Source organism: Athene cunicularia (genome assembly GCF_003259725.1).
Source record: "Athene cunicularia isolate RWA chromosome 3 unlocalized genomic scaffold, athCun1 chr3_part1, whole genome shotgun sequence".
In the NCBI taxonomy this organism is placed as follows: domain Eukaryota; kingdom Metazoa; phylum Chordata; class Aves; order Strigiformes; family Strigidae; genus Athene; species Athene cunicularia.
In genome coordinates this window covers 54,058,093-54,084,323 of record NW_020799097.1, presented here as the reverse complement: position 1 = coordinate 54,084,323, position 26,231 = coordinate 54,058,093, and the positions used below count along the sequence as shown (strand labels likewise).

Sequence of the window (26,231 nt, the reverse complement as noted above, 5' to 3'; positions counted from 1 at the left end):
ACTACGTCTGCACAGTTAGGCTGTTTCCTTATGTTCTTGACAACAACAAGGGTACCTTACTTGAGATAACAGAGTTATTCCAGACGAGTTGACAGCTTATGTGGAAGTCAAATGGGGAGGAAAGAAAAGCAATTTGATATAGTGCCAGAAGGTTGCATTTTCTTAGCTGCTGTTTTATGTTTTTGAAGCTTGTGTGGCATGTTTTCAGTATAATCAGGGAATGACAGACCTCTAGTCCTTTAAGCATCTGGAAAGATTCCTTCATTTTTATTAAACATGAAGGCCTCATTCTGCTTGCACTGGTAAATACAGACCTTTCTTTGAAATGAAATTGATTTGCTCTTCTGAATCTGAAACATCATTTTGAAATTTAATTTAGAAGATTCTGTTGTTGTTCCAGCTTTGGGGAATTCAGATTCTGGCTGATTTATTTTTATTATAAATTTCCCACAGCATTATATTTAAATGGGTGTTTTCTGAAAGACAAGCATTTCTGTAGCAGCTGCCCTACTTGGTAAAATATTTCTCAGGCAATCTTTCACAAGGAACTTGCAAACTAAAACCTGTCTCTTCGGCTTGCTGTAGGTTCAGTATTGTGGCAGTTAAGAAGGTTGGTGCTGGACCCGCGGCTGAAGCCAACATCACAACCCCAGAATCCAAAGGTACGACAGTAGCAGAATCCTTATCGCTCTCTGTTCCTGTGACAAAGTTCACCTTCACTGGGCTGCTGTCTACCTGGCAGAAGAGAATAATATTTAGACTGTAAACAGTGCATGACAAGGAGTTGTACACTGAGGAGTCAACAGCATATCAGAGTCCTGTTCTTCAGCTGTTGACATTATTGGGCTACACAGTATGGTAACTTGAGATGCTGGTAGGCTCAAACAAATTTGGCCTGAGTTGCACTGCAGATGAAAAACACCTCAGCGGTCTCAGGTAGCAACTCAGAGGACATGCTTCTATTTTCTAGGTGAAAATTTAGCAGCTAACAAACAAACGTGTTTCTTCTAATAATATTAAATACTTCACTGTTATGTTAACTCTTTTGTCAAAACATCCTCAGTTATGCCAAATATGTGATATCATACCAATTTTTGTTGCTCTTTCATGGCTCTATGTATTTTACTATATTGACTAATTAATAAAGAGAGCAATGAGACCTATAGGTATCACTCAAAGAATTTCAGAAATATTAATTAATTGCCAGAAAAAGGTACATGTTGAGATAGAGACCAATTGAGAATTAAATCATTGTTACCAAAATGTATGTTTAGAAGAGAAAACAAAAGATGCTCCCCTCATCCTGAAGAAATACAGCTGTCAAACACCTGAAAACTCTTTAGGAAACACTTTAAATCTGTCTCTGAATCTTCGGTCTTCTGCTATGGTTAGAGAAATTGAACTTAAAGCTTCTCTAGTGCTTTTTAAAATACGACCTTTTTGTTTTGTTTTGTTTTTGTAATAGCTCAGACACACTGATACGTCCTTATCTGAAGACTCTGCAGAGGTTTGCTCTAGAGTTGGCTGACCCAGAGCCATAAACATATGTGCCATTTGTGAAATGTCCAGACTAGTACATCTGACTCTGTTTATTAAGTCAAGCCAATTACAACCAATTAATTTAAGGTAGAAAACAAACAAACAATCCTATTGCCCCCTAAAAGCCTCTGAGTGTGGGGAATTATCCCACCTCCCCTCACTAGCTGTAAACTTCAGTTGATTGCCCCTGAATGGCACTGGCATGCTCTTTCTCCCTCTGCTAACGTGAACTGGAGCAACCCTTCCTCATTTATCACGTTCAGAAACGGTGTTACTGCATCAGATACTGAGCTGTGTAGATCTGAGCCCTGAGAAGAGTCAGTGAAAGAATCTGATCTCGAGGCTAGATTGCAAGAAATGTCCCTGGAAAACAGATATGGGGTTGATGTTGGCCTCTTATACTGTGCTCATTACTGAAATGACTCGTGGTTTGTGCATCATCTGAGAAATACAGGCAGCTCAAACAACGCAGATTATCCCGGAATAAATTAAGATGGCATTCGACCACAGTCTCATGATACCCCTATGAGGAAATGATACCTGATAGCAGGCAGCTGTTTAAACTAGAGGGAAAAACAAACAAACAAACAAACAAACAAAAAGGATTGTTTTGAAACTGAAATTAGCCAAATTCAGTCTCAAAATAATGCACCACCTTTTAAAGTGAAGGTAACTACCTTGTGTATCACTTTAACAGGGGATGTACTAGATTTTAAGGGATGTAAGATTTGGAAGCAAGATTAGCTCTCTTTCCCAGAGCTATGCATAACCCAGACAGAAGGGGTGGGTTTGATGTTAGTTTCCTAGACCTGAATAAACATAGTCAGCTTATGTGAACCAAGCTCTCTTCCTGACTTTAAAATCTGTGACTTCATTAAAAAGAAAAAGTTACATTTATCAACTTTTAAGTAAATCATATGCCATTTTCACCTTTATCTGTGAAAAGTACTTGTTCCTTGAAAGAATCACTGGTCAGCATGATGAAATGCATGAAATAAACTTGGTTGCCTTGCTCTTTCCCAGCTCTATGGGATAATATTCTAGTCTGACTGGGCTTTCAAAGAGGCCTAGGGTGGTTAAATATCCCACTTCTGCTGGATTTTGGAGTCATGTGGATGTCTTAGTGCCTTCATTTCCTCAGGAGTCCGTAGGGCCTCATTTGCTCCAGCTTACTTTCCTCCACCAGAGACTCACTACTGTTACAGGAAAGGATGGTGTGGGATGCGTGTGGTGCCTTCTCACCCTGGGTGAGGAGCCAGAAGGCACTGCAATGGTGAATAACTCCGTCCGCTTTCAACACTCAAAGAGTTTTAGTCTGTCATTGCTAGTGTAAGAATATATTTGTACATGTACATATGTGTGTGCATGTGTATATGTAAGTCTCTTAATGATGTATCTGATTTAGCAACATTTTTCTTTGTGTCGCAGTCATCTATCTTAATTCTGAATGTCTCTGTTAGTTAAGGAACAAGCAACATGGCTCTTCCTATCCAGAAACAAGTCTTTAAGGAAGAGATACACACAGCATTTCCTCGAAGCTGCCCAGTGCCTGAATAATGGTGTTATACATGGCAACATTACAGGTAAAATCAGATTGCGCTCTCTCCTTTTCTCTCAAGTATGATTTAGATCTCTGTGTTCCCCGAGGACAGAACGCACCTCACCTAGCCTAAGACAGTATCTAGCCCTCCCTTATAGTGAGTGGGGAGAAATAGGAACTTTCAGGACATGAAATGACAGGCACTGAGAAGAAATGAATTGTTTTCCCCAGTGCAACCTTTGCTTCACTGAATCTAGGAAGATACTTCAGGGCTAGACTTTTACACTGTAGATAGCTCAACTGAGGTAAGATGAAGACAAAGCAGATGTTTCCCTATGATTAACGGCTGTATTTTCTCAACATGAATAAGGGGAAGTGGTTCAAACTTAAGAATTAAATTATACGAAATGTCAAAAGATACTGGCTGAAGAGTATGCTAGTGTGTTAGCTAGTCTGAGGCACAGAGCTCTGTAATGAGGCATTTAGTAGCCTAAGTCACCAGATAACCATGCTATCTCAAATTACTTACCACTTTAATATTTCTTATCTACACTGGTGCTATATTTGGTCCTTGGAGACAGTGTGGAAATCAGAGTTTATCTACCAAAGTTCACAGAGCCACAAAGACACCAGAGAATGAAAGTTGCCCCTGACTAAATACCTTTTGATAGTACAGAGGTGGCACAGATAATGTCTAGCTTGAATTCGAGACTGAATGGTGCTTTGTAAGGAGATGCCAATTGCATCTGTTTGTCCTGGAGAGGGGCAATCAGTGTCAGATGGTTTGCATATTGCATATCTTCTTTTTGTCTGATTACCTTTCTGAAGGGCAATTGTCTATAATAATGCCACTTACACAGCAAATGGGAAAGTTTCCTTATTATCTGAAAGACTAGAAGTGGAGGAGGAAAACCGGTTAAATCTTCTCAGTGATGTTGAGTTGAAGGCTGACAAATACTTCTTTTTAAGTCAAGTAGAAAAAGTAACCAAAAACCTGAAACTTATTTCTTATATTATCTGTGTGCACCTATCTTTCTATTTTTAGGAATTTCTGTGAACATTTATCAGCAAGTTATCTATTTTTCTGAGGGGAATTCCATCTGGGTGAAAGGAGCTGCAAATATGTCTGATGTATCTGACCTAATGCTCTTTTATGCTGGCTGGGGGAATATTATGTCCATCTCGGTAGACTGGCTTTACCAGAGGATATACTTTGTCATGAACGAAAAGGTAGTGCTCTAGGGCTTAATTAATTTCTTATTTCATTTGGACCATTACTGTAATTTATTTTACATGAGAAAATCTGATTTATATATATATATGCATGCACAAAATATAATTATTATAGAAATAGAATTTTTACTTTAATAATATTCACATATTTCAGTGTTTTAAAAAAGAAGAAAGGCTTGAATATCAGATCATCTTTAAAGCAAACAGGCTATATGGAACTCTGGTTTCTTGTCTTATTTTTCTCTGTAGGACATAATAACTTTGGTTTTAACTGCTTTGTTTTGAGACTTTCTTCATGTTCACCTCATACCCAATATAAGCAACTTTGTTTCTGTTACTTGGTTCTCTATCTAGCCTGTTCAGTTCCTATTCTGCTCAGGAAGATAGTCAGATAACCTTCCTGGTTAGTGATTATAATGTCCTTCAAAACTGACAAAAGATGTTCAAGAGGGAAAGTGTTTCATACCAGTGATGACAGCTCAGATTACAACTGTTTCAACCTGAAGTAAAAATGTAGATGGCAACCCTGCACTTGATTCCCTACTCATAAAACATCAATAACTCTAATGGTTAGACTTTGCATGTACCTTTGTAGTCCTGCAATGCACAAAGGAGTAGAAAGTTGCCCTAAATTGTTAATGTTTTGGTTTTTTTTTTTTTTTTGGTGTGCAATCCTCTTGCAATATCTGATTTTTTACTTAATGCTCAGGGAACAGGGAGGAGGAATAGCAATAGTGATAAAAAGATACAAATGAGCTGTAGACAAACAGATGGATAGCAGAGATTTCTGAATCCATTGCAGGTTAGAGAAGTCCAAAGATATTGCCCCCAGGATCAGAAAAGCACTTCCTTCTCTCTTTTATCTTCCCTGCCAGATATTGTTTTGAAAGTAAACTGTATCCCCTAAACTGGCTTTTTCCCTCCAGCTTAGAGGTAGGAAGTTAAGAGGAGGATGGCTGACAGACAGCTCTTTCAGGGTAAGCTGTCATGCATGAATTTGTACAGGTGGTGTTATACTCAGGTGATTGACAACTCAGGAGCCAGAAGGACCTAGGATTGTGAGAGAGGTGTTTCAGTGTCTAGTTCCCCTGAAGGAATCTTGGGTCAGCTTGTTTGTTCATTAGCAAACACCCTACGAATGCATCACCAGTTTTTCTTCTCACTCCCCAGATACATGTCTGCCATTTAGACAACTGCACGGCAGCTGATGACATCACTCCCCTTTATGTGACATCCCCTAGGAAGGTTATAGCTGATCCCTATAATGGGTAAGTGTCCTTCTTTGAGCACTTGGTGTCAAAGGTGCTATAAAGTTCCTCTCTAATTTTCTTCACTTCATTAGTCATCTAGGTTCCTGTTTCAAACTCTTGCCTTACCAAAACAAAACTGCAAATGGCAACAAATAACAAACTACAAAACAATTGGAACAAGGGTGACACTATGCAGTGTTGTTTCCTGCATTTTCTTCCCTAGGGTGCTAACAGAGGAAAGTATTTCCAATGCAGAAATTTGCTTTTCAGATATTCAGTGCTCTTATGAAGATCTATGCATTTTGAATGTCCATGTTTAACATTTGAGGTATTATGGAAGAATATTATCCAATAATCTGCCAGCCAAATCCCCAGAAGGTAAAAAGTGATGTGCTTAATTCTCCCAGGATATATATTAATAGCGCCAAAAGCATTTTCTTACTGTCTGCATAAAGACAGGCACATATCTGAGCTGTTAAAGTATTTGTGACTCATCTACAGAGTTCTTGCACTGTAGTTATTTGGGTCTATTTTGCTCCACGACCAGCTATATTTTCTGTCTCCTGGAGGATGGCATATACAGAGCAAACCTTCCACTCTTCCATGGCACTGCCTCCACAGCTTCACCAGTAGTGAAATCCAGTGCTCTGAGAGACTTCATGATCAACTTCCAATCTAAGAGACTTATTTTCTTCAACAAAACAGAACGGGCGTTTGTGTCAGGTTTTCTTGATGGTTCAGAATTTCACACGCTGCGATCACACGTGCCACTTAATGACATGGAGAGCTTTGTTTATGAGGATAACACATTTACTGTCACAGATGGCCGGGCAGTTTACCATGAGGAGGTCTCTCCAGTGGGAAGTTCTAGCTTCAATGAGTATGTTGTGGATTGTAATTTGGAGTATCCAGAGTACTTTGGCTTTGGCAACTTGCTTTTCTATGGGGCATCAACTCAGCCTTTTCCTTTACCAACTCCTCCTCGGCTTGTCACGGCACTATTTGGATTGGACCAAGCTGTGATCAGCTGGAGACCACCTGAACGCTCTATTGGAACCAGTAAGTTCAGTTGTTTCTTCCTGAAAGTTCACTCATTTTCTTTCTAGAGGAATAACTTTCTTGGTTGCCCTTTTCCTGATGCTGGCCTTTGATGACTTCAGTAGCCAAACCTGCTGGAAGATGTGAAATTACCTCAGTTTTAAAAATTTAACCCAAGATTTGCCAGTAAAATAGCTAAATTGTCTGGCTAAATTAGTTCAAGTTACTTTGTTAACTCATTTGTCATCTACAAAGGATTTTAAACAAGGCTGCATCATACATGTGGTATGAAGTAGCTGTAATGTTGGTTGCTGATATCATACGACAAAAGCATGCCAGAGACATAATGACTTTTGATCAGTGACTGTGCCATGGTCTCTGTCCTCCGTGCGTGTGTCTGAGCAGCAGAAAATTACCCAGTTGGGGAAAATTTTGGTTCTTCCAACTTTTTTCTTCAGGGGGGGTTGAACTACTAGTCTTGGTTGGTCCCAGAGCTGGGGAATATAAATTTTTAATTTATCCCTTTCCTAATTCTCCTGAAACTGGCATTTTTGAAATGAGTCTCCAACATACAGTTTTCTCAAAGAATGCATATCACCTGTTACAGCCATCTACTTTGTAATAATATGATTGTTTGCATCTCACAGGTCTATCTGCTTGGCAGAACTGGACCTATGATGTGAAAGTGTCATCTCAGCATCCATCTGAGGAGGAATGGGTTGTCTCAAACATTAGTGACACTAGGTTTACAATGAAGGAGCTAGCCAGCTTCACGACATATGAAGTGTCAGTCAGAGCTGTGTCTCCTGCTGGTGAAGGGCCATGGTCAGAGTCATTTAGAGGCACAACTTTAGAAGAAGGTGAGAATTGCTTTGTCACCCAGGGGAAATGAAGAACGAGTTATGCATAGAGCTTTCCACCTGGTGAGGCCCAGGCTTTGGGCAAAGACTGTATAATGAGTGGCACAAAAAGGATTGTCTTGGAAACATGAATACAAGATAAGTAAATTTGGTTTTAGGTAAATTAATAAGATTCTCAAACTACAATAATGGCATTATATATTATGCATTTATTATTATTAATTATATACATTTTTCTAATGCAAATACACAAACAAACACATTATTTGATACACTATCAAATGAACAGGTATGAGAGGTGTTATTCCTTTCCTGTGCTCTGTAAAGCATTTTCTATCATGACGTGGTTTGAGCAATGCCTTGGGAGTTAATGACAGTTTATGTGAAAGTGCAGGCTAACTAAAAGCTGAAAATCCTTGGTTTGAGCATAGGTAATGGGGGAAATGGATATGTACACAATATCTGAGATTTGTAGATCTTTGGAATGTTTTTTGAAACCTAGTTCATCCATAATAACCCATGTCTGAGGGGAAAATAGCTTTCAACTTGAGGCACTGGAGTGGCTCTTGAGATTAGGGGTGACTTTTACCTGACTTTGGGGAGGCCAGGTCCAAACCCACCGTGTTTTTTAAGAAGCTCTGAATCTCTGAGTTTCTCAAATTATGGTATTTTCATGCCTTTCTTCTTCGTCCATTATTCCTCAGGACAGAGGCAGTTTTATCTGTGCTTCTGTAACTTTGCAGAAACAGGAACCCCTGCTATTGCAATACAAATATTATACATCAGTGTCTTATTGTTGTGCACAACTGCAGTTTTCTTTCTTTATCAGCTGAAGAAGAACCATATATGTTGGCAGTGGGAGCTGAAGGGCTCTGGAAGCAGCGGTTGGATAGCTATGGGCCAGGAGAACTTCTCTATCCTCATATAAGAAATATTTCAGGTAAATACTAAACAAACTGCACACTGCTGCTACAGACTTGTTGGCATTTATTAGCCCTCCATAAATTTCATCAACACAACTGAAAGACGATTGCTTTCATTGTAGAAGTGTAAACTTGAACGCAGTGCAGTGAAGCAGCTTCACAGAGCCAAGCCTTTGTGTCCATCCCCTTTCTTCTACCTTATGGATCAAATTAATCCTTAGTGAAACCCTGCTGACATCACCACATTACAGCAGAACTAAAATCAACTCTCTGAACTAAATAGTTCTGCCTCCAGCATCTCAATACATTTATAATCATCAAGGCTATATATGTACTATATATGTACATTGTGTTCCTATAAGGAAGTATCATGATAACTGCGCCTAACTGTTCATTTGTATTGTTTTTTAAAAAACCCTGAAGTTTCTGGCTACTTTTTATTTACATGTTTGTGAAATGCTTAATATCTTCCCTTTTTTCTTCCAAGATCTCGACTGGTATAATGACACTCTTTACTGGATTAATTCCATGGGCAAAGTTCAGACCTGGTCATTGAACAAAAGAGAGGATATCACTGAGAATACTTATATATCTGACATCAGAAATGCAAGGATATTGGCCTTTGATTGGTTGGGTCAATATTTGTACTGGGCTGGCAAAGCAAATACGGTAGGTATGGTTGCACTTCTAAAAGGAAAGAAGAATCCTGAAGTCAACAAGAAAGACTGTAAAACAGTATTTGAGAAGATAATCCTTAATTCTTGCAATTTGAGATGCATTTGGACCTTTGCTTTTATAGTGTAGAACAAGGAGGCCTTTCTTTCCTTGTGTGATTTTCCAGAGTTATACAAAAGTTTGGAGTAGAATGTTCACTAATATTCACTAATGCAGGAAACTGAATTCCAGGTGCAAAACAGGCAAATCAAACATGCTATCAACAGTTTTGTTGTATTCAACATTGTAAAAATAAGTGAAGATAGTGAAAATGGAGGCTGCCAAGTTGATCTCAGCTACAAAGTAAATGGACTTTATTTTAATCAAATTTGACACGATTTGTTTACACAGTGATTTTCAAGATTGGCCTCTACTGCGATATTTTGCAGATGACTCCAGATAAAAAAAATAATTACCACTGCACTTTGTATACTCTCATATCAGGAACATTGACATGTGAATTATTTAAAAGGTATCTGACTTCAAAATTGCGGTGCTAATTTATGCAGTGCTGTCAAATTATGCCTTTCATTTCTTGTAAGTGCAAAGTCAGAAGCTGTTTTAAAAACTGGAGCTAGGAGGCCAGATTTCACACTGCCTTGCACCCTCATTTACACTTGTGAATAGTGAATATAAAATGGGTGAGAAACTCTGTCAGACAGAAGGCTGCCAAAACTGGGGAAGAGATATTTCGGCTTTTTCTTTTGTTACTTTCTGGAAAACCTTAACTAATAATTTTGCCCTTTTCTTCATCCTTATACTCTGAACGCAAAAGGTTTAGGCTTTAAAAGTGTACGGCTTGCATAATCATCTGATAAATGGCTGTAGAAAAGTCACTTATGTATACTCAATTGATCATGGCTGATGGTTTAGGTGTGATGCTAAAAGCAATTATTTTGTCCCTAGATCTACAGAAAATCTCTGCTGGGAGGCCATATGGATGTTGTGGCTCATGTTGTGTTCCTAGTGAAGGATCTAGTAGTGGATTCAGTAAATGGCTATTTGTACTGGGCCACAATGTATTCAGTGGAGAGTGCAAGACTGAATGGAGAGGAGTATCTTATGTTACAAGAGCAACTACAGTTTTCTGGTAAACAGGTGAAGGATTTTTTTTTTTTTTTTTTTTTTTTTTTTTTTTTTTTTTTTTTTTTTTTTTTGGGGGGGGGAATGTTTTAGTGGTTAGATCCCTTGAATAGGTGCCAAAATCAACATGAATAACATGCCTTCCTTGCAATATTGTTCCATCATTTTGAGAACATGGTAAATATTATATCACATAATAGCTGCACCAAATCTTTGTCCCGTAATCCTAAAGTCAGACCCTTGCAACAAAATATTAAAGATTTTCTTAAGGTTATAATGCTGCTCCTTCCCATATGTTGAAGGTACTTGCTTTTCCTGAGTGATTTAAGCCAAATAGTCATTTCTGACTTTCCCATCAAAATATGGAGACAGAGCTCCATAGCATCCTGCCTCCTTTGCAATGTTCCCCAGCTTGAAGTTCCTGACAGGGCCAGTTTTGGGGCTAGACATTTGCCAGGGACACTGGAGTTGCACTTGAGGCTGCTACAGAGGTGCTGCTACAGAGACAGGCTTTGCCTGTGCTGATGGGAGAGGGGGGCCGGCAGCTGGTGCCGTACTTGCAGTCAGCAGAGCTGGCCCCTGATGCACAGCCTGACACAACTTGCTGCTGCTGTTGCTAGTGCTGCAGAGCTGGTGAGGGTGTCAGGTCTGCCACTGACAGTCTCCATCCTACCTGATCCTGTCCCTCGTGTGGTGGCAGGAACAGTGAGTCCTGTGCTTTGGGGATCTTTGAGACCCTCCATCCCCAACTCGCCCCTTCCCCATCTTCTCTTTCTCCCTTCCCTGAGTCATACACAGGCCTGCCCCTAGCTTGGCCCCTCTTCCTTTGCTCCAGGCTGGTAGAGGAGAAATACATTCCCACCTATAGCTCATCAAAGCCCATGCAATATGTGGGAGCCCATTAACTCCCCTTCTCTACTGGGAGACTTTTTGATGTGCTCTGAGGTCCTCACAATCTCTGTACCTCTGTTGACCTCTCTCATGCCTTTCCTATCCGTTCACTCCTCTATGATGTCCTATCAAGTTTCTTAAGGCCTTGGTTCACTGCTGGCTCCTTATAGATCATTATTGCCTTCCCCAAACCCATCCTGCCTCTGCTACTATGTGGGATTTGCCATGCCAGAGACTTGTCCTCACTCTTGCTAGGTGGAATTCAGTGTTGCTTATGCAGTTAAGGAACTCTTGGTTTTATTCCATCTGTTGTACAATTTGTGCTCCCATTTTACCTGAAGCTGGGTTCTCTATTAAAGACCCTTTCTAAACTTTAGAGATCTATGTCACTTGGTTAGCTTTGTATCATTCACCAGAACATTTCAATCTCCTTTCCCAAAGGAAAAGAGGCTGGTGTTTCTTTGACTATAAAAAAGGCAGGCCTGGTTTAGTCCCTGAAAGGCAATTAACATTCAGAAAGGCCATCTGATCTCACAGGTGTCTTGTTACATTCATGAGGGTTTGGGAAGGAGAGGAAAAGCTGGTTCTGGTGTGTCACCTGCTACACTTGCGAACCTAAATAGAGAAGAACTGAAAAACCTTTGTCACGTAGAGAGCAATGTCTGTGCTGCAAAGGGTCACTGTATCTTCCAGTACTAGCCTCACACCTCTCTGAAAGCTGGCTGGTGTGGACTGTCTTCATGGGAAGATATGTGCTGTCCAAGCTCAGTGGCACTTACACTTATCACATATCTTCTGTGTGATCTGTTGCAAAGGACTGACAATTTGCAGTTTATTCTAAGCGTCGAACGTCACCTTCATTGCTCTTCTCTTTTGATTCACTACCTGTTTCGCTGAATTGCCTCATGCTAACCTCAGATTTCTTGTTTTCAAGAACCTTGGCAGCAATAAGACTGCTTGTCTGCTCCTGTCATTTATTTTTCTGCACCTTTCTCTATGTCAGTGATACCAGCCTTCAACCATCCACTTATTCACACCTCCTACAAACAAACATCTCTCCTGATTCTATGCTGCCCCTAATCTATGCACTGACTTCCTGAATGCAGCCTCCTGCCATGATGCATACAGGAAAAAAGCCAAGTAAAAATGTCTAGATTGAGAAGTGACCTGTTCTAGCTGACAGGTGTTTGTTTATTAAAATAAAACTCAGAACAAACCCATCAGAAAAAAAAAAGGGCAGTACAACATTTTTTAATGGTGGCATTATTGAGCTGGTCATTATTGTCCCATATAAAGATGCAAATATATGATTGCATAAGTGCTAATATATATCTTCCTTGCACAGTGGAGCCGTTTATCCTGAAGAGACTACCTCTTACCTCAATATTAAAACACAGAGGTAATAGTTAATTGCTGTTATCCAACAGTTAGACCATGTTCTCTACATAACTGGTTCTTACTGGTATTTACTAGCTATTTTTCTAATAAAGAATTGCTGCTCATCTGGTCAGTACCGGATCTTCAGCAATATATAGCTGTATCTCCTTTTAGCTTGAAATCTGAGTGATAGAAATAGAAGAGACTACTATAGAGATGGCAGTTTTCCTAAATAAATATGAAGGCAGAGCTTTGAAAGTCTAATTCATTTGGCAGGAATTAGATCCTCTTATGACAATTATTTTATTTTCCAATCAGTTGTTTAGCTTAGCTGGTGCATATTGGCATAGCTTGATTGATTTTGGCAGTGCTACTCTGATTTATTCCAGTTTAGGATCTTGCACAGAATTTCCAAAGCACTTAGTAAGTCATTTACTCTGCACAATATGCCACAGAAAAAAGTAATTTATAGAGAGCAGAAAAGTGCATTATATGCAGGAGGGGGCAGGACCCTCTAGGTGTGGTCTTAATATTTTTATTCAAGGGGTATTTCAAGTAGATAAATTTATGTTGCATCTTATGATGTTGAGTTACATTGCATGATCACAACTACATATTGTGTCCAGAGACTAATACTTCTTAGGAAATGGAAAAAGTTTGTCTATTTTTGAAGCATAACAGAAGGGAGGTGTTAAATTACTGCCTAACTCCTGAAGATTAGTACAAATATTTCTTTGCCTTTTATTAATGGGGATACAGGAATCACAAGAAAGAAGATGGGCACATCTATGGTAATAGCTGCAGAAAAAAAAAAAAAAAAAAAAAAAAGGGGGGAGACCTAAACATTTAAAAAAGCAAGGTAGATTCAGAAAGATGTAATTGATGTTGAGCATGGGAGGGAGAACAGGTAAATGGGATAAAATATCACATGGTTGACTAAATATGCACTCGGGCACATATATAGTGTGAGATATTTTTAACAGGAAAAACCTACAGGAGCAATCATTCAAACCTTGATTTTCTGACATACAGTGTCAACAGAAATATGTCAAGAATGTTATTACATAAGGACCAACAGACAACTAAGTGATATGGCATTTGCTTTCCTGTCATCATCTTCTGCAGTTTATTAATGAAGAGTTAAAAAAAAAAAAAAAAAAAGGCTGCTCCACTTACATCCATAATGGAAATTTAAGCTTATAAAATAATAGCTACAACTAGTGTTTGGATGAGGTGTTTGAGAGCTGCTGGAAAACATGTTCAGAGAGGCTCCTAACAACTTGTAAGCTGTGCTAATGACATGACATAGACTGCACTTGATAACATTTAGCAGACTAATTTGTGGAAGCAAATTCTTTGTTATTCACAGAACAGATTATTAGATGTCTGATTTCTATTATTGTTGCATATGGCATTGAATCTGTTGTTTACTGCAAAAACAAGAAAGCTCTATTTTGAATATTAGATCCTTTTAAAAATAAACATAAAATCTTGCACCTAGCTCAAATGAAGAAGAAATATTGAAGTAATGAACAGAAAGATTGTTTCATTTCCACCCCAACTCTTTATTTCATAAGGAATAATTTATCAAAATACAAATATTTGAATTTCCCATTTAACCAAATATGTAAATAAAATGTTTGTATGCATTTTCCATAAATAATGCAATACATTAAATATTGTATACATAAAATCAAAGCTAAAAAACAAAGACAGAAGATCTGAAATATTCTTTCAAAAGATGACTTTCAGATTGGATAGCAACCACCTGTTTCAGACAAAGTATGTTAAAATACCAGAGGTGTTCTGGAAATTTTGATAGGTAATTCTGCTAAACACTTGATACACTCTTGCCATCGTATGTGAAGTACTGGGATACTCCAGGGATGAGCACTGTGACAGGTGCTCAGAAAATGCTATCTAGAAAATCATCAACTGCTATAAATAGGTGTCCACCAAGGACCTGATTATTTTCTAGTGCTACCTCTTTTTGTGTTAGAATAAACATTCATGGTAGTAATGTTATTTTTGCCAATAAGGAGCTACTCATGATGCTGCCTAGACAACAGTCTGAGGGCTGTCTAGACAAAAGCCTGAGGGCTTTTACCTCAGAAGTGAAGGTGTGTTCAAATTGCCATTTGGACTTTTTTTTTCCTTAGGTGGTTGGTTTAACTTTGGATCTCACGTATGGTTTTCTATACTGGCTTGTGCAAGATAGTCTATGCCTAAATCTATACAGAGTTTCTCTTTTCAAAGAAGGGTAAGTAACTGTGTAGCTTGGGTAAAAAAGTCTGTATTTTTTAGGTTTTGTGATACTCTAAAAGCAAATTTTGTCCAGTGCTGGGAACACTAATTACTAATTTAACAATAAACAAACAGAAATAATGATCATAGCCAGCTGATGGCAAACCACATGTTGAGATGGTTGTTAACATGGTTTTACAGTGAGAGAAACACAGTATGGAAGCCTAACTGAACTGAGGTCATGCTCATCAGTATTTAGACTCAGCTTTGGGAAATAATCACCATTTATTGTCTATTTTGTCTTGGCCTTTACACCACCTGACAGTTTTCAAGTGCCTAGAGCTGTAACTTGTTCATCTTGTATGGAGCTTAGGACTTGAACTGACACCACTTTCTCACCTGAGCAATCAGTACTCAGCAGGCTTTCCTCTTGATCATCCTGAGCATGAAACGGCTGCATTATTCCTGAAAGACAAATTTTAAAAAAACAAACCCAAACCAAACCATGTTGATGAGGCAGCTTGAATATATACTAAGACATTGAGAAAAATGGTAATTTGTTCTGTAAGTGCCAAGTGCATGATGAGTGGTAGCTCATGAAACTATGTTTTTGCTCATTTTCATACGGAAAGTGCTTTTTTCCCCCCAAGCATCAGATTAAATTTCTTGAACTTAATTGAACAGTATCTGTATTTACATGTGCTCCTAATGTTGTAGGCTGGCTTTGAGTGGAACCAGCTGAATTTTCTGTCTCATTTTAGACTTGCTATGATTAATGGTAAATATTTAAAGAATTAAAAAATGTTGATTAGTTTTAGTTAGAACATGCAGCTCCATTGTGAACCAACTGGCCCCCATAAATCATTGTCCCTGGCATGCCAGAATAGAGATATTAGAAGTAATCCATCCTAATGGACCTGTTGGTGTGTCAGAGCTTTTCCAAATTTGTTTTGGATAGCATGCGTCTAAGCTGAAAGACATTTCTGAGGTGACAAAATGATGCCTCTTAGAACATATATAATATCTTACCTGGAAGACAAAATGGGACCAAAAAAGGCCTGTAAATTTTGACACAGAAGTAACAAACCAGATTAAATCACCAGTGATCCCAGTAGAGGGAAATATTAATAGAGTTTAATAAATAATGGAAGGTTATCATGAAAACTAGAGGAGTCATATTCATCTGGGGACCTGTTCTACTGAAGTAGAATGAATCTCATGCTGTGAAGGAGACTCTGCTGTTTCAGTGGAATTGCTGAGAGAAGGTTGGCTGATTTTTCAAAATAATTTTCTACATCCATGCATCAGAATATTAAGACATTTTATAATTGTTTTCTAGTTAAATCAAGGGAATGAAGGATTTTATTTTTTTTTTTGGTGCTCCTGCAACACTGAAAAGTGTTCCAATTTAGAGAACTTAAAATTTTTTAAATTATTTTCCTGCCTCCTACGTGATTATTAAGAATTTGAATTATGAGAAACTTACTGATGTGTCAAATATTGAATAAAACTTTTTCTCTCTACACATGCGTTTTCAGTTTGCTAATTTCATGTGTGTTTTCACAGTTGTGGTAATGCCATGGTCAAAGAATTTACAGCATGGAGTACTTCAGAGATATCTCAGGGTGCACTGGAATACTACAGTGGTCGTCTGTTCTGGATTAATAGTCTTCAGTTCATTACAACTCAGGAAGTCAATCAGAGCCTTAGTATTCCCTTCTCACAACCAGCAGAGTTTGCAGCCTTTACCCTTGTTCACACATCACTTAAACCTTTGCCGGGTACATTGTTTTCTTTATCTAACCCCCTCAATAAAGGTATTTACTGACAGCCTCTAATTCTTCATTCTTTAAATTCTTTAATCATTTGACAAAAGAGAAAAACAACAGCAACTTATTAATAAATATATCAGGATATACCTGAATAATGTAAAATTATAAATGCTGATGGATATGGCTAAAAAAGAATACATGGCAGTGTTATTCATTGTTTCTGTCTAAAGACATCTTACAGAATTTTCCATAGTACTTTAATGTTTTAAGTCAGGTTTGAAAAGTCTACTTATTGCTCATATTCTTTAAATAATTATTATTTCTTCCTCTCTTTATGGACAGGAAATTTTCCTTTTACACCAAAAGTGATTCCAGATTCAGTACCGGAGTCTTCCTTCAGGATTAAAGGAAATTCTTCAAGTTTTCACATCACTTGGAGTCCCTCCACAAATGTGCAATGGGGAACTGTCTTTTACTGCGTGGGATCAAAAGCTCTACAAGTGAGGAGATTCGTTCAATTCCTCCTTATTATCTATATGTATTACTGCAGCTACTTGCTGATGTATCTATTTTTAAACAGAAATACAGTTTGTTTCTTCTCCAGCATGTACAAATCGGTCAAGTAAACAAACTAAACTGTAAATATAAAGCAAGCTGTCATGTTTCACCATCACTGAGGCCAGCACAGGCTGAACAAGGGCTTAGCAGTAGCTCTGGGCTAGCTGCTGGGGTGTGAAGTGCCAGGCGAGGAGCTTCCAGTGCTCAAAGATGTGTGAGAAAGCCTTTCACAGTAACACTGAGACGGAAGTGTCCTCTGAGCTGTCAGTGGGACAGCCTTTGCCTGAATGTGAAATCTAGCCTTCATCCACACTTAATTTTAGCACATTTGGCAAGCTTTCCTTTAAATTCAAAGGGCATCGCTACAGTGCCACAGGAGCTGGTGAAACAACAACCACTCACAAGAAGAGAAGCTCTGTCTTGATTTAGTTGACCAGCTTGGTGAGAGAAATTTTGGAAAACTGAAGGTCTTTCTAAGAGGGAAACAAAATGTTTTGTTTCATTTTACTCTGTTTTATTTCCTTCACAGTCTTTGGAGAGTGAACGGTGTCTCCATCCCCATAACCTGACAGTGCCATCCTACCGAGTTGATTGGCTAGAACCATTTGCACTCTTTGATTTTACTGTCACTCCATATACATACTGGGGCAAGGCACCAACAACATCTGTATCCCTTCGAGCTCCTGAAGGAGGTACTAGAATTTTAAATCCCATTCCTCACCCACAGTGGTACTAGGACCAGGTAGGTCTATCTCAGCAAGTGAAACACTGGAGAGGAATGAGCAACTTTCAGGGCTAGTCAGCTGTAGGCAGAATTGCAAGGACATGTTCCTGAGTATCTTTGGCAGTTATCTATTGCACACGTAAATACACAAAAATTGCAGTAATAGAATTTGGAACAGAAAACGCATGACAATATATCCACCATGTGCCTAAAACTATGAGCAAGAAAGAGAAACTTAGATCCATTACAATGACTATCAAAGGCTGCATGTAATATCTTAACCACGATTTTGAAGTGGATAGGAGATGGGATAGAGTACGCTCTGAAAATTCTAGCAGGTCCATTGTTACCTGCAGGATTTGGCTAAATAGATATGTCCCAATCTGAGCGCAGGAGTGCATTTGTCTCTGTTTATACAGATCTTTTTTTTGATAAGCAAGTTAAAATCAGATACCTGCACACCAATGAAAACCAGAAAGAAATTACCATGAAGTTTTAGATATTCTTCTGTATTTTACACCTCACCAATTGCTATCTGTTTCTGTCAGCACTGAGGTTGTAAAGTTTAGGCTCAAAACTAAAAGAGTTAATTACAAAGTAGAGTTTGTGTTTTAATAGGAGTACTTTGCTCTGTGTTTTTTATCTTTTTTTAATACAGTTCCTTCAGCCCCCACAAACCCTAGAATATATGTGTTACAAAATAAACTACATGCAAATGATGAGAAAGTCCTTGTGGAGTTCAGGTGGGGCAGACCTGAAAGGGACAATGGAGTATTAACTCACTTCAAGATTTACTATCAACTATTGAGTCAGAGTGGCACTTTCATGGAGTGGAATGTGAACAATGTTAAACCCACCCTGATGCTATTTTCTCTCAGGGATGTGCTTCCCAGCCTCACAGTAAGGTTTCAGGTATGAAAAATTACTAAGCTTATCTCATGCTAGATGGTAGATGTTATCACTGCAGCTTGATGTGTTTGCTTAGGAGATGGTATTGGGCTTGGAGCAAGAACTTGTGGTTTCTGCCTGTGGAACTGCTGTTTCACTGACTCACCCTTGGATACCTGGCTTAACCTTTCTACATATTGTATTGTTTACTAAATAGGTGGAAATAATGCTGCAATATTATACAGAAACCTCTAAAGATCTCCCAAAGCCACCGCTAAAAGCTGCAAGTTAAACACAGATTTGACTGAGCTGGTGGAGGGGTGTTAAAACAGAGCCACAGACCAAGAGAAGTTCCACTGCTGGAGAAATGAGAGGATTCACATGGCTTCCATAAAAAGAAACTTCCATATTAAAACTTGTCAGGATGCCATGTTTTCATTGCAATACAAGGTTTGGGACACAGAGAACATGCGCTTGAAAGACAAGTTAAAAGCACGAGAACACGTAATAGACCAGGTACTGATGGAGGAGAACACCATGTTGGTTGCAAAATCGACCAACAGTAGGAATTGCTCCAGCCTGGGGAAGGAGACAAGACTGTCTGGTGTCCTTTGAGCTCTAATTAATAGATGCAGCATGAATCGCCACTTTCAGGACCACTGCTTAAAATTATCTTCATAGCCATGGTCCAACCCCGAGTATAGCCTTTGAACTGACCAGCACAGCCTCAGGTCAAACAGAGCACATGCATATATATTCCTAGCTGAGAAGCCAGGGGATCTGGTTCTGGTTTTATCATTAACTATGACTCTACAGGCTCTTGAATGCAATCATTTATGCTGATACTTAACATATATAACAATCTCCTGTCCCACAGGTGCAAGCCTTCACCTCTGTGGGTCCAGGACCTTTGTCTGATATAGCAGAGAGGAATTCATCAGGTATTAGATGCCATCTCGTGGTTTGTGTGTAATAGCTGGCAAAACAGAGTACGGGAATTTGGTAATCTGATAAATAGCCTTTGACACTTTGTGTGAAATTTTTTTCACCCTACAGTAGACACCACAGAGGAAATATTTACAGCTTCTGACATGAAATGATTAACACATTTCTTATCATTAGATTAAATTTCAGGAATTTCAAGATTTTCCTTAAAACTCTGTTAAATTACCTTTTCTAAGCAACCCCAAGATAGTCTGGAACAGCAGGTTTTGATCTGTAATCTGCATACTGCTAGAGATCATAGAATATTTCTAATCAGGCTGTGAGGGTTAGACATCCTCTAGGGATCATAGGCTATTTCTAGTTGGGCTGTTAAAGGTAATTAAGTGAGCAAATCTTTTTTTACTAGGCTTAAATTTGTTAGGTAAACATCCACAATGCTATTGAAAAAATCTTAGAAGTTTGCACATGATGTCAAGAAGACACCTCATTATTTTATCTATTTGCTGTGACATAGGACCCAATATAATTTGTGCAGGGCAATAGTTTTATCTTGTACTTGATTTACTTCTGAATGACTGCTATTGTCTAGAATGTTTTTTGTAAATTCTGCTGCGCTCTTTTCCTTCCAGACCTTTTCCCTGTCCCAACTCTTATAACTGTTTCTGCCAACAAGTTGTTTCTTACTGACATAGACAATAATCATACCATATGGGAACTTTCAGCAAAGACAAATGTAAAGGACATCTGTTATACTGCTAATGATGACAAAGTGTACTATGTCGTAGAAGATTCTCTTTTTCTTCTGAATATACAGACTACTTCAAAGTTTCAGGTATTCCTTTGTTGATTCCCTTGCTTGAGAGAATCTAGGAGAATATGTGGCCGTTATTGTAATTATTTTGGGGCTAATTATGTTATTGAAGAAGTCAAACCTGCACATTTGAAACTGCAAAAAAGCAGCATGATGAACAAAGCACATTTAATGGCAAAATACAGTGGGGAAAACAGAACTGGAAAGACAAATTTTCTTAATGCTTGTCAGTTCATACGAGATGTAATATGAAGGAGCTTGGCTGGATAATTTTCCTCTCTAAGCAGTACAATGAAAATATATAATATAATAAAATTTGGACTTCAATGTTTTGGGGGTTTTTTGTCATTAATAGCTATTAGAATAGGCCAGAGTATGCTATTGGTAAAGTTGTCCTGTTAAACATGTATGATTTTACTGACATCTGCTTTGTTGATATTTCAACATACATTTAATTTAAAATTCTTACTATTAAATACAAGAAATTTATTTTTTGTATCAAATGCAATTTAATTTTATTTTATTTCATTCTAATTTCAAGAATATGGAAGCAACATGGAAGCAACAATTGATACTTGTGAAACAATAGCGTTCGTTTGTATAAAAATATTGGAATTTTTGTTCCATGACATCTCTTTATATTTTGACTTGTACTTGCCCTAGCATCAGGTGGAAAAATTCTGCTCTCAAGTAGTTTTAGTAACGTTTTTATTTTTTTCTTAAGTTTTTCAAAGATGTATATCTTCACAATGCCACAGCCATTACAGTTGACTGGATTGCAAGACATCTCTTTGTTGCCCTGAAAACACCATGGAATGAAACTCAAATATTTGTTATTGATCTTGAGCTCAAGATAAAATCTCTAAAAGCTTTGAATATACAATTGGGTAAATGTAATTCAACTGTATCATCTCTGCTGTCATATCCTTTCTTAAGGTAAGGCATATATTACTAATAACTGTTTAAAGTGGATTTAAAAATTATTTTCATTAAATCATCAACTGTTAAGGACTGAAAAGGACTTTTTATAGTATATGAGTTTATAGTATATAAGTGTAAATCTCAGAAATTTCTGGATGTAGTTCTACTTTTATATTGCTAGTTGGTCTTGGATGTTTCTAATTTCAAAAACACGTCTGTGTTTGAGTAAAGATTTTAAATGATACTTAAATATTGATAGGTTCTATTTAAGTGATGCAAATGAAAGTCAGCACCAGAAAACATTTTTTTATAGTAACTGTTTTAACCAGAATAGTCAGTTATTGTGACCTTCTGTCCAAAAATGTCCTTTAAACACCTGGAATCACTATACAAGTATGCTGCTGTAGTTACTTTGTTTTAAATGTTTGGGAGATTTGTGACTTACAGGTTGTCACTTAGGACTGCATTTAGGGCAGATTGCTCAGATTGAAGTTTTCCTACTGTAAGCAATGCATTTTATTTCATAGCCGCTTGTACTGGATGGAAGAGCTTGATTATGGCAGCTGCATGTTTTATTATGATATTCTGAATAACACCATGCACCACATTTTGGGATATATATCAATGGAGGAACAGATGAGGAACTATTGCACCTGTAATGTGGCAGAAGCAGAGCTAGGAAGACCTATGAGTATAGATGCATCTGACTCCAATAATCCCCAGATGCTTTTTATCAGAGGAAGAGACGAAATATGGGCCTCAGATGTGGATGGTTGCCACTGCTGGAGAATTACCAAAATACCAAGTATTCAAGGTCTGAATGCTCTGTTACGTCTGTAGGTACTTTGTGATTCCTGCTGTCTTTTACATCAAACAATGCTCATTTCAGCAAAATAGCATTCATAAAGCACTTACTTTACAAAACTGATTCCTCTATATGCAAGATGGACAAAATGCTTGTGTTCTGTGTTTCCAGTTGTGTACCCTGTTGATACAAACTAGGAAAAAAAGCAGTGTGAGGATATTTACTGATGCATAGTATGTATTCCAGTAAGATGTAAATCAAATGGAGATGCTACAGCTTCAAATGCTACTTGTCAATAGATTTCACTTTTAGTATTAACACATTATTTTGCTAGGGTTTCTTATTAGATACAACTATTACAGTTTAACTCAATGAAAATTTAAAGCACCATCTTAAGTTATGCCTGAAAGTGACATTGCAGACTTCAATATGTGGGGAGGGTACCCTGTGCAGGTAGAGTCTTGTATGACAACTTATCTATGTTGCACTTCTTTTAATGGTAACAGACTTCATTGCTCAGTTTTCACCTTGATTCTGGAGGAGTGATGGTAAAGCTGTTCTGTTACCAGAGGAGGTGTCTTAATTGTTCCTGAGAGATGGCAGAGTACTGCGGTTTTCATCTTGTAAAAATGATGAGTTTCTACAGAAAACTCTTGCTCTTGTGTTTCATTTCTGGTGTTTGTTAATTGAATTGCAGTTCTCATAATTATGGATTTTAAAAAGCCTTCGAATCTACACTTGCAAACTGAAATGACAAAGTTGTCTCAGCTTCATGACACCTATTGGAAAATATCAGAAATCTCTTTTCCAGGGGAGGTCTTTGAAGATATGGAATGACCAAGACACTCACCCATAAAGATTCACTGTGAATACAAGCACGTATCTGCTCTTGTAAAATTGTCTGCTCAGGGTTTATTCTGAAGCTTAACTATACAATGTTTTCCTACAGGTAAGAAAATTGGTAGCTTGACTGTAGATAAGAAATTCATATACTGGAGCACTGAAACAAAGGAATACACTGAGATTTGGCTAGCAAATAAAGAAAGCAGAAGACACTTTCTTCAGAAGAGAGCAAATCATGAGCTGAAAATCTTTGCCTACAGCTCAGCGGCACAATTGTATCCAGGTAGAGGGAATTTTTGTTGTTTTGTAAATGTAACGAATTTATTCCAAAGCATGTATTTGAGTTGCACATCATGCTATGTGTTTATGTAAAGTATGCTTTATGGATCCAGGTATCTTCTAGAGGGAAACAATTCACTATACACATTTTTGAAAGGATGAATATAAGGACTGGCCTTGTGTTGGATCACATGGAAGGTCATGATGATGAATATTGCCCATGTTTCAAAGGTTCAGGATGTTAACACCAAACCATGCCTAAAGCACTAAAAAAGATCAAATATGTCCACAAAGTGTTATAGCAAGAGTTTGATAATGACCCCTATTATAATACAGATTTCTGGTTTTGCTGACAACTATGCAAAGCTGAAAAAAAAAAAAAAAAAAAAAAAGATAAGAACTTTGCTTATTAAAATGATTTATAAAGAATTACCTGAGAGGTAATTGCATCTTACTTTATAGCAGGCCCAGGATTCACTTAGAACTCCTAGTATTTTAAACAAACCACTGTTGAATGATAATGAAAGAAATAAAAAAAATAGTTTTAACAGAAAGTTAAGATTCGCAATACCTATAGGGATTATCTCTGTAAATGTGGATATTTAGAGCAGCTATTAGCATGATTAATATATTCAAAATAATTTTTAAACTTCAGTTTTGCATAAAAACCTGACAAATATACAAGAGAATATTTTAACAGGATGGACTTCTTTGTAATAAAAGAATTTCACATTCTTTTGGGCAGCCAGTTGAGCTACTCATGCCTGCAGCTGCTCCGACCAGTGCCCAGGCTATTCTTACCAGCACTTTGGGCAAGTTTGTTCCCATGAGATCTGCGTGGGCTTGGCATTGGTGCAGGAGCCTGGTTTGGCCCTGGTACAGAATGTACCAATCCCTATCAGCAGGGATAGGGTTTCCTGCACAAGACCCAGGCTTAGTTGGTGCAGAAAAGGAAGAACCAAATTTCAGTCCAAAGAGATTATTTCCAACCAGAGATCCCCACAGAGCTCTTCTTATTTTCACTGACTGCTGCAAATATATTTGGAGGAATCCATACCCTTGGCATGTGTGGAGGGAGGGTGATGCACAGGATTATTCACACAAGTTTAAGATAAAAGTAAATGAACATTCTAAAATAAGAAATATTTTTTTTTTTTTTTCTTCTCAGTACTGAGAGGAAATGGTGTCTATGTGAAAAACTGATGTTTGCAAAGGCTAGTTGGGTTGACTGACATGCTTTTTATTGTTTTAGTGATGTGAGCAAGGAGTACTGCTAGGGTTTCCTTTCTTTCTAACCTATTTAATTGCCATCCAGAGATGTGATGTCAGTTGATCATTTAACACATCAGAAGTACTCAGTTAAAATTACTGTCCTGTCAGAGATTCTGTGAGAGAATGATTTCTCTTCAGGGTTAGGAGGAAGGGGACTGAATATGTAGTGAAGGATTTTCTTGTCAGAGTAAACACGTTTCTATGGAACTGACTGACAGAAACTTTAACTCTGAAAATGACTCAATTTTTATTCCATCTGGGACTTTTCCCATAGGAGTTTTACTATTCTAGGTAGCTATAAAATTGACAAAGATTCAACCTTGCATTTATTTCTGTTGAACAGACTTTTTTATTCTCCTTCCCTTATACACATGAATCTGACTTTGGTAGGAATGACAAAGTTGGGAGAAAAGATCTCAACAATGAGGTCAGTTGTTCTGGCCCAAGGCCAAACATTTGTCCTTGTACAATATTCCCCATGCGTGTGCCTTAATATTTTCCTTCTTGGCAGCAAGTCCATTTCATGTATTTTTGATTTCTTTTTAAAAGTGCATCAAGAGATGAGGACTTTTGTTACTTTTTATTTACTGTCAGAGAGTAGTTTTCTACGTTTTTTTCCCTATAGACTCCTTTACTTCTTCCAAAATATGTTTCCCCTTTCTCTGTTGCTGCTATGAACTTTACACATCAAAAGCTGTTTGGAAGAAAAGAAAGATAACATTTAATTGCTAGAGAAAGCTACTGTCTATTCTCCACATCTGCCTTTCCTGTGACAAGCAAGTTCGGACTCATCAGTGTGTACTGCATAACACAGCTACCAAGATTTGGATTTCCAAGGTATTTAGTATCTAAATACCTTAAAGAAGAAACTAAATTCTATAGTAAATCTGTACCTTTAGTAAATCTCTATCTTATCAAAGATAAATGAGACTTTACTTTGATGACCGCTATTTTTGTGTCCATGAAAGTAATTTAAATAAAGTACATTCAGGTGGAATTTCTTTCAATTTCTTTTTGTGAAAACAGAGAAAATACATTGTGGTTATGCTTTGTCATAGGAATGGTGGTAGAATCCCTTGCAAATTTGGACTGGTCAACAGTAATTAATTTGTTTAAATTTTCTGATGTCTTTCCTAGATAAAAGATGCCTGATTCTATTGCCAGACAGTGAGAAACCTACTATCCTTGATACGACGAATATCAGTTTTACGTTAAGCTTGCCATCTGTCACACCACAGCAGCTATGCCCTGGCATATTGCAGCCTACGCCGACATATCTGGTATTTCTCAGACAAATGACTAACAACCACAGGAACTCAAGCTACCGTTTGTCTGCTCTACAACAAAAACCACTGGTATGGCTATTTTGGAACAAAAACGCACGTGATATCATATATAAACAGGGAATGTGATATCACTTTTAGTTATTTTATAAACCTTTCTGTAACTTTCTATCTGGGAAATTTTCCAATTCTACATCCCCAACAGTAATTCCCCTTTCTGTTTGGTATTTATTAAGTGGTAAGTTGCTTAGGTTTACTTTGTACGAGTACTCCTCAACTTTTTAATATGCCTTTGCTAAAATCCTTTTGAAATGGGTCTTCACTTTCTACTTGTAAAAAGAACAGTTGTGGTTGATATTAATCTGTTTAAATAACTCCTGAGACTGTCCAGCAAACATATGGCTTGCCTGGATGTGTTTTGTGGTAGTTGTACTTGCC

General features: G+C 37.8%; 1 protein-coding gene across 1 annotated transcript in view; it reads left to right on the top strand.

The window, feature by feature from the left end:
* ROS1 (ROS proto-oncogene 1, receptor tyrosine kinase) overlaps positions 1-26,231 on the top strand; it is a 74,694-nt gene that overhangs the window by 10,043 nt on the left and 38,420 nt on the right. Inside the window, exons 9-28 of the mRNA XM_026845473.1 lie at positions 586-662; positions 3,000-3,122; positions 4,125-4,309; positions 5,483-5,580; positions 6,110-6,621; positions 7,248-7,460; positions 8,290-8,400; positions 8,871-9,052; positions 10,004-10,195; positions 14,608-14,708; positions 16,259-16,473; positions 16,807-16,976; positions 17,552-17,714; positions 18,405-18,658; positions 19,512-19,575; positions 20,209-20,411; positions 21,115-21,326; positions 21,839-22,125; positions 23,066-23,242; positions 25,648-25,865. Coding sequence (XP_026701274.1) covers positions 586-662; positions 3,000-3,122; positions 4,125-4,309; positions 5,483-5,580; positions 6,110-6,621; positions 7,248-7,460; positions 8,290-8,400; positions 8,871-9,052; positions 10,004-10,195; positions 14,608-14,708; positions 16,259-16,473; positions 16,807-16,976; positions 17,552-17,714; positions 18,405-18,658; positions 19,512-19,575; positions 20,209-20,411; positions 21,115-21,326; positions 21,839-22,125; positions 23,066-23,242; positions 25,648-25,865 — 3,757 coding nt within the window. The remainder of the gene's footprint in view (positions 1-585; positions 663-2,999; positions 3,123-4,124; positions 4,310-5,482; positions 5,581-6,109; positions 6,622-7,247; positions 7,461-8,289; positions 8,401-8,870; positions 9,053-10,003; positions 10,196-14,607; positions 14,709-16,258; positions 16,474-16,806; positions 16,977-17,551; positions 17,715-18,404; positions 18,659-19,511; positions 19,576-20,208; positions 20,412-21,114; positions 21,327-21,838; positions 22,126-23,065; positions 23,243-25,647; positions 25,866-26,231) is intronic.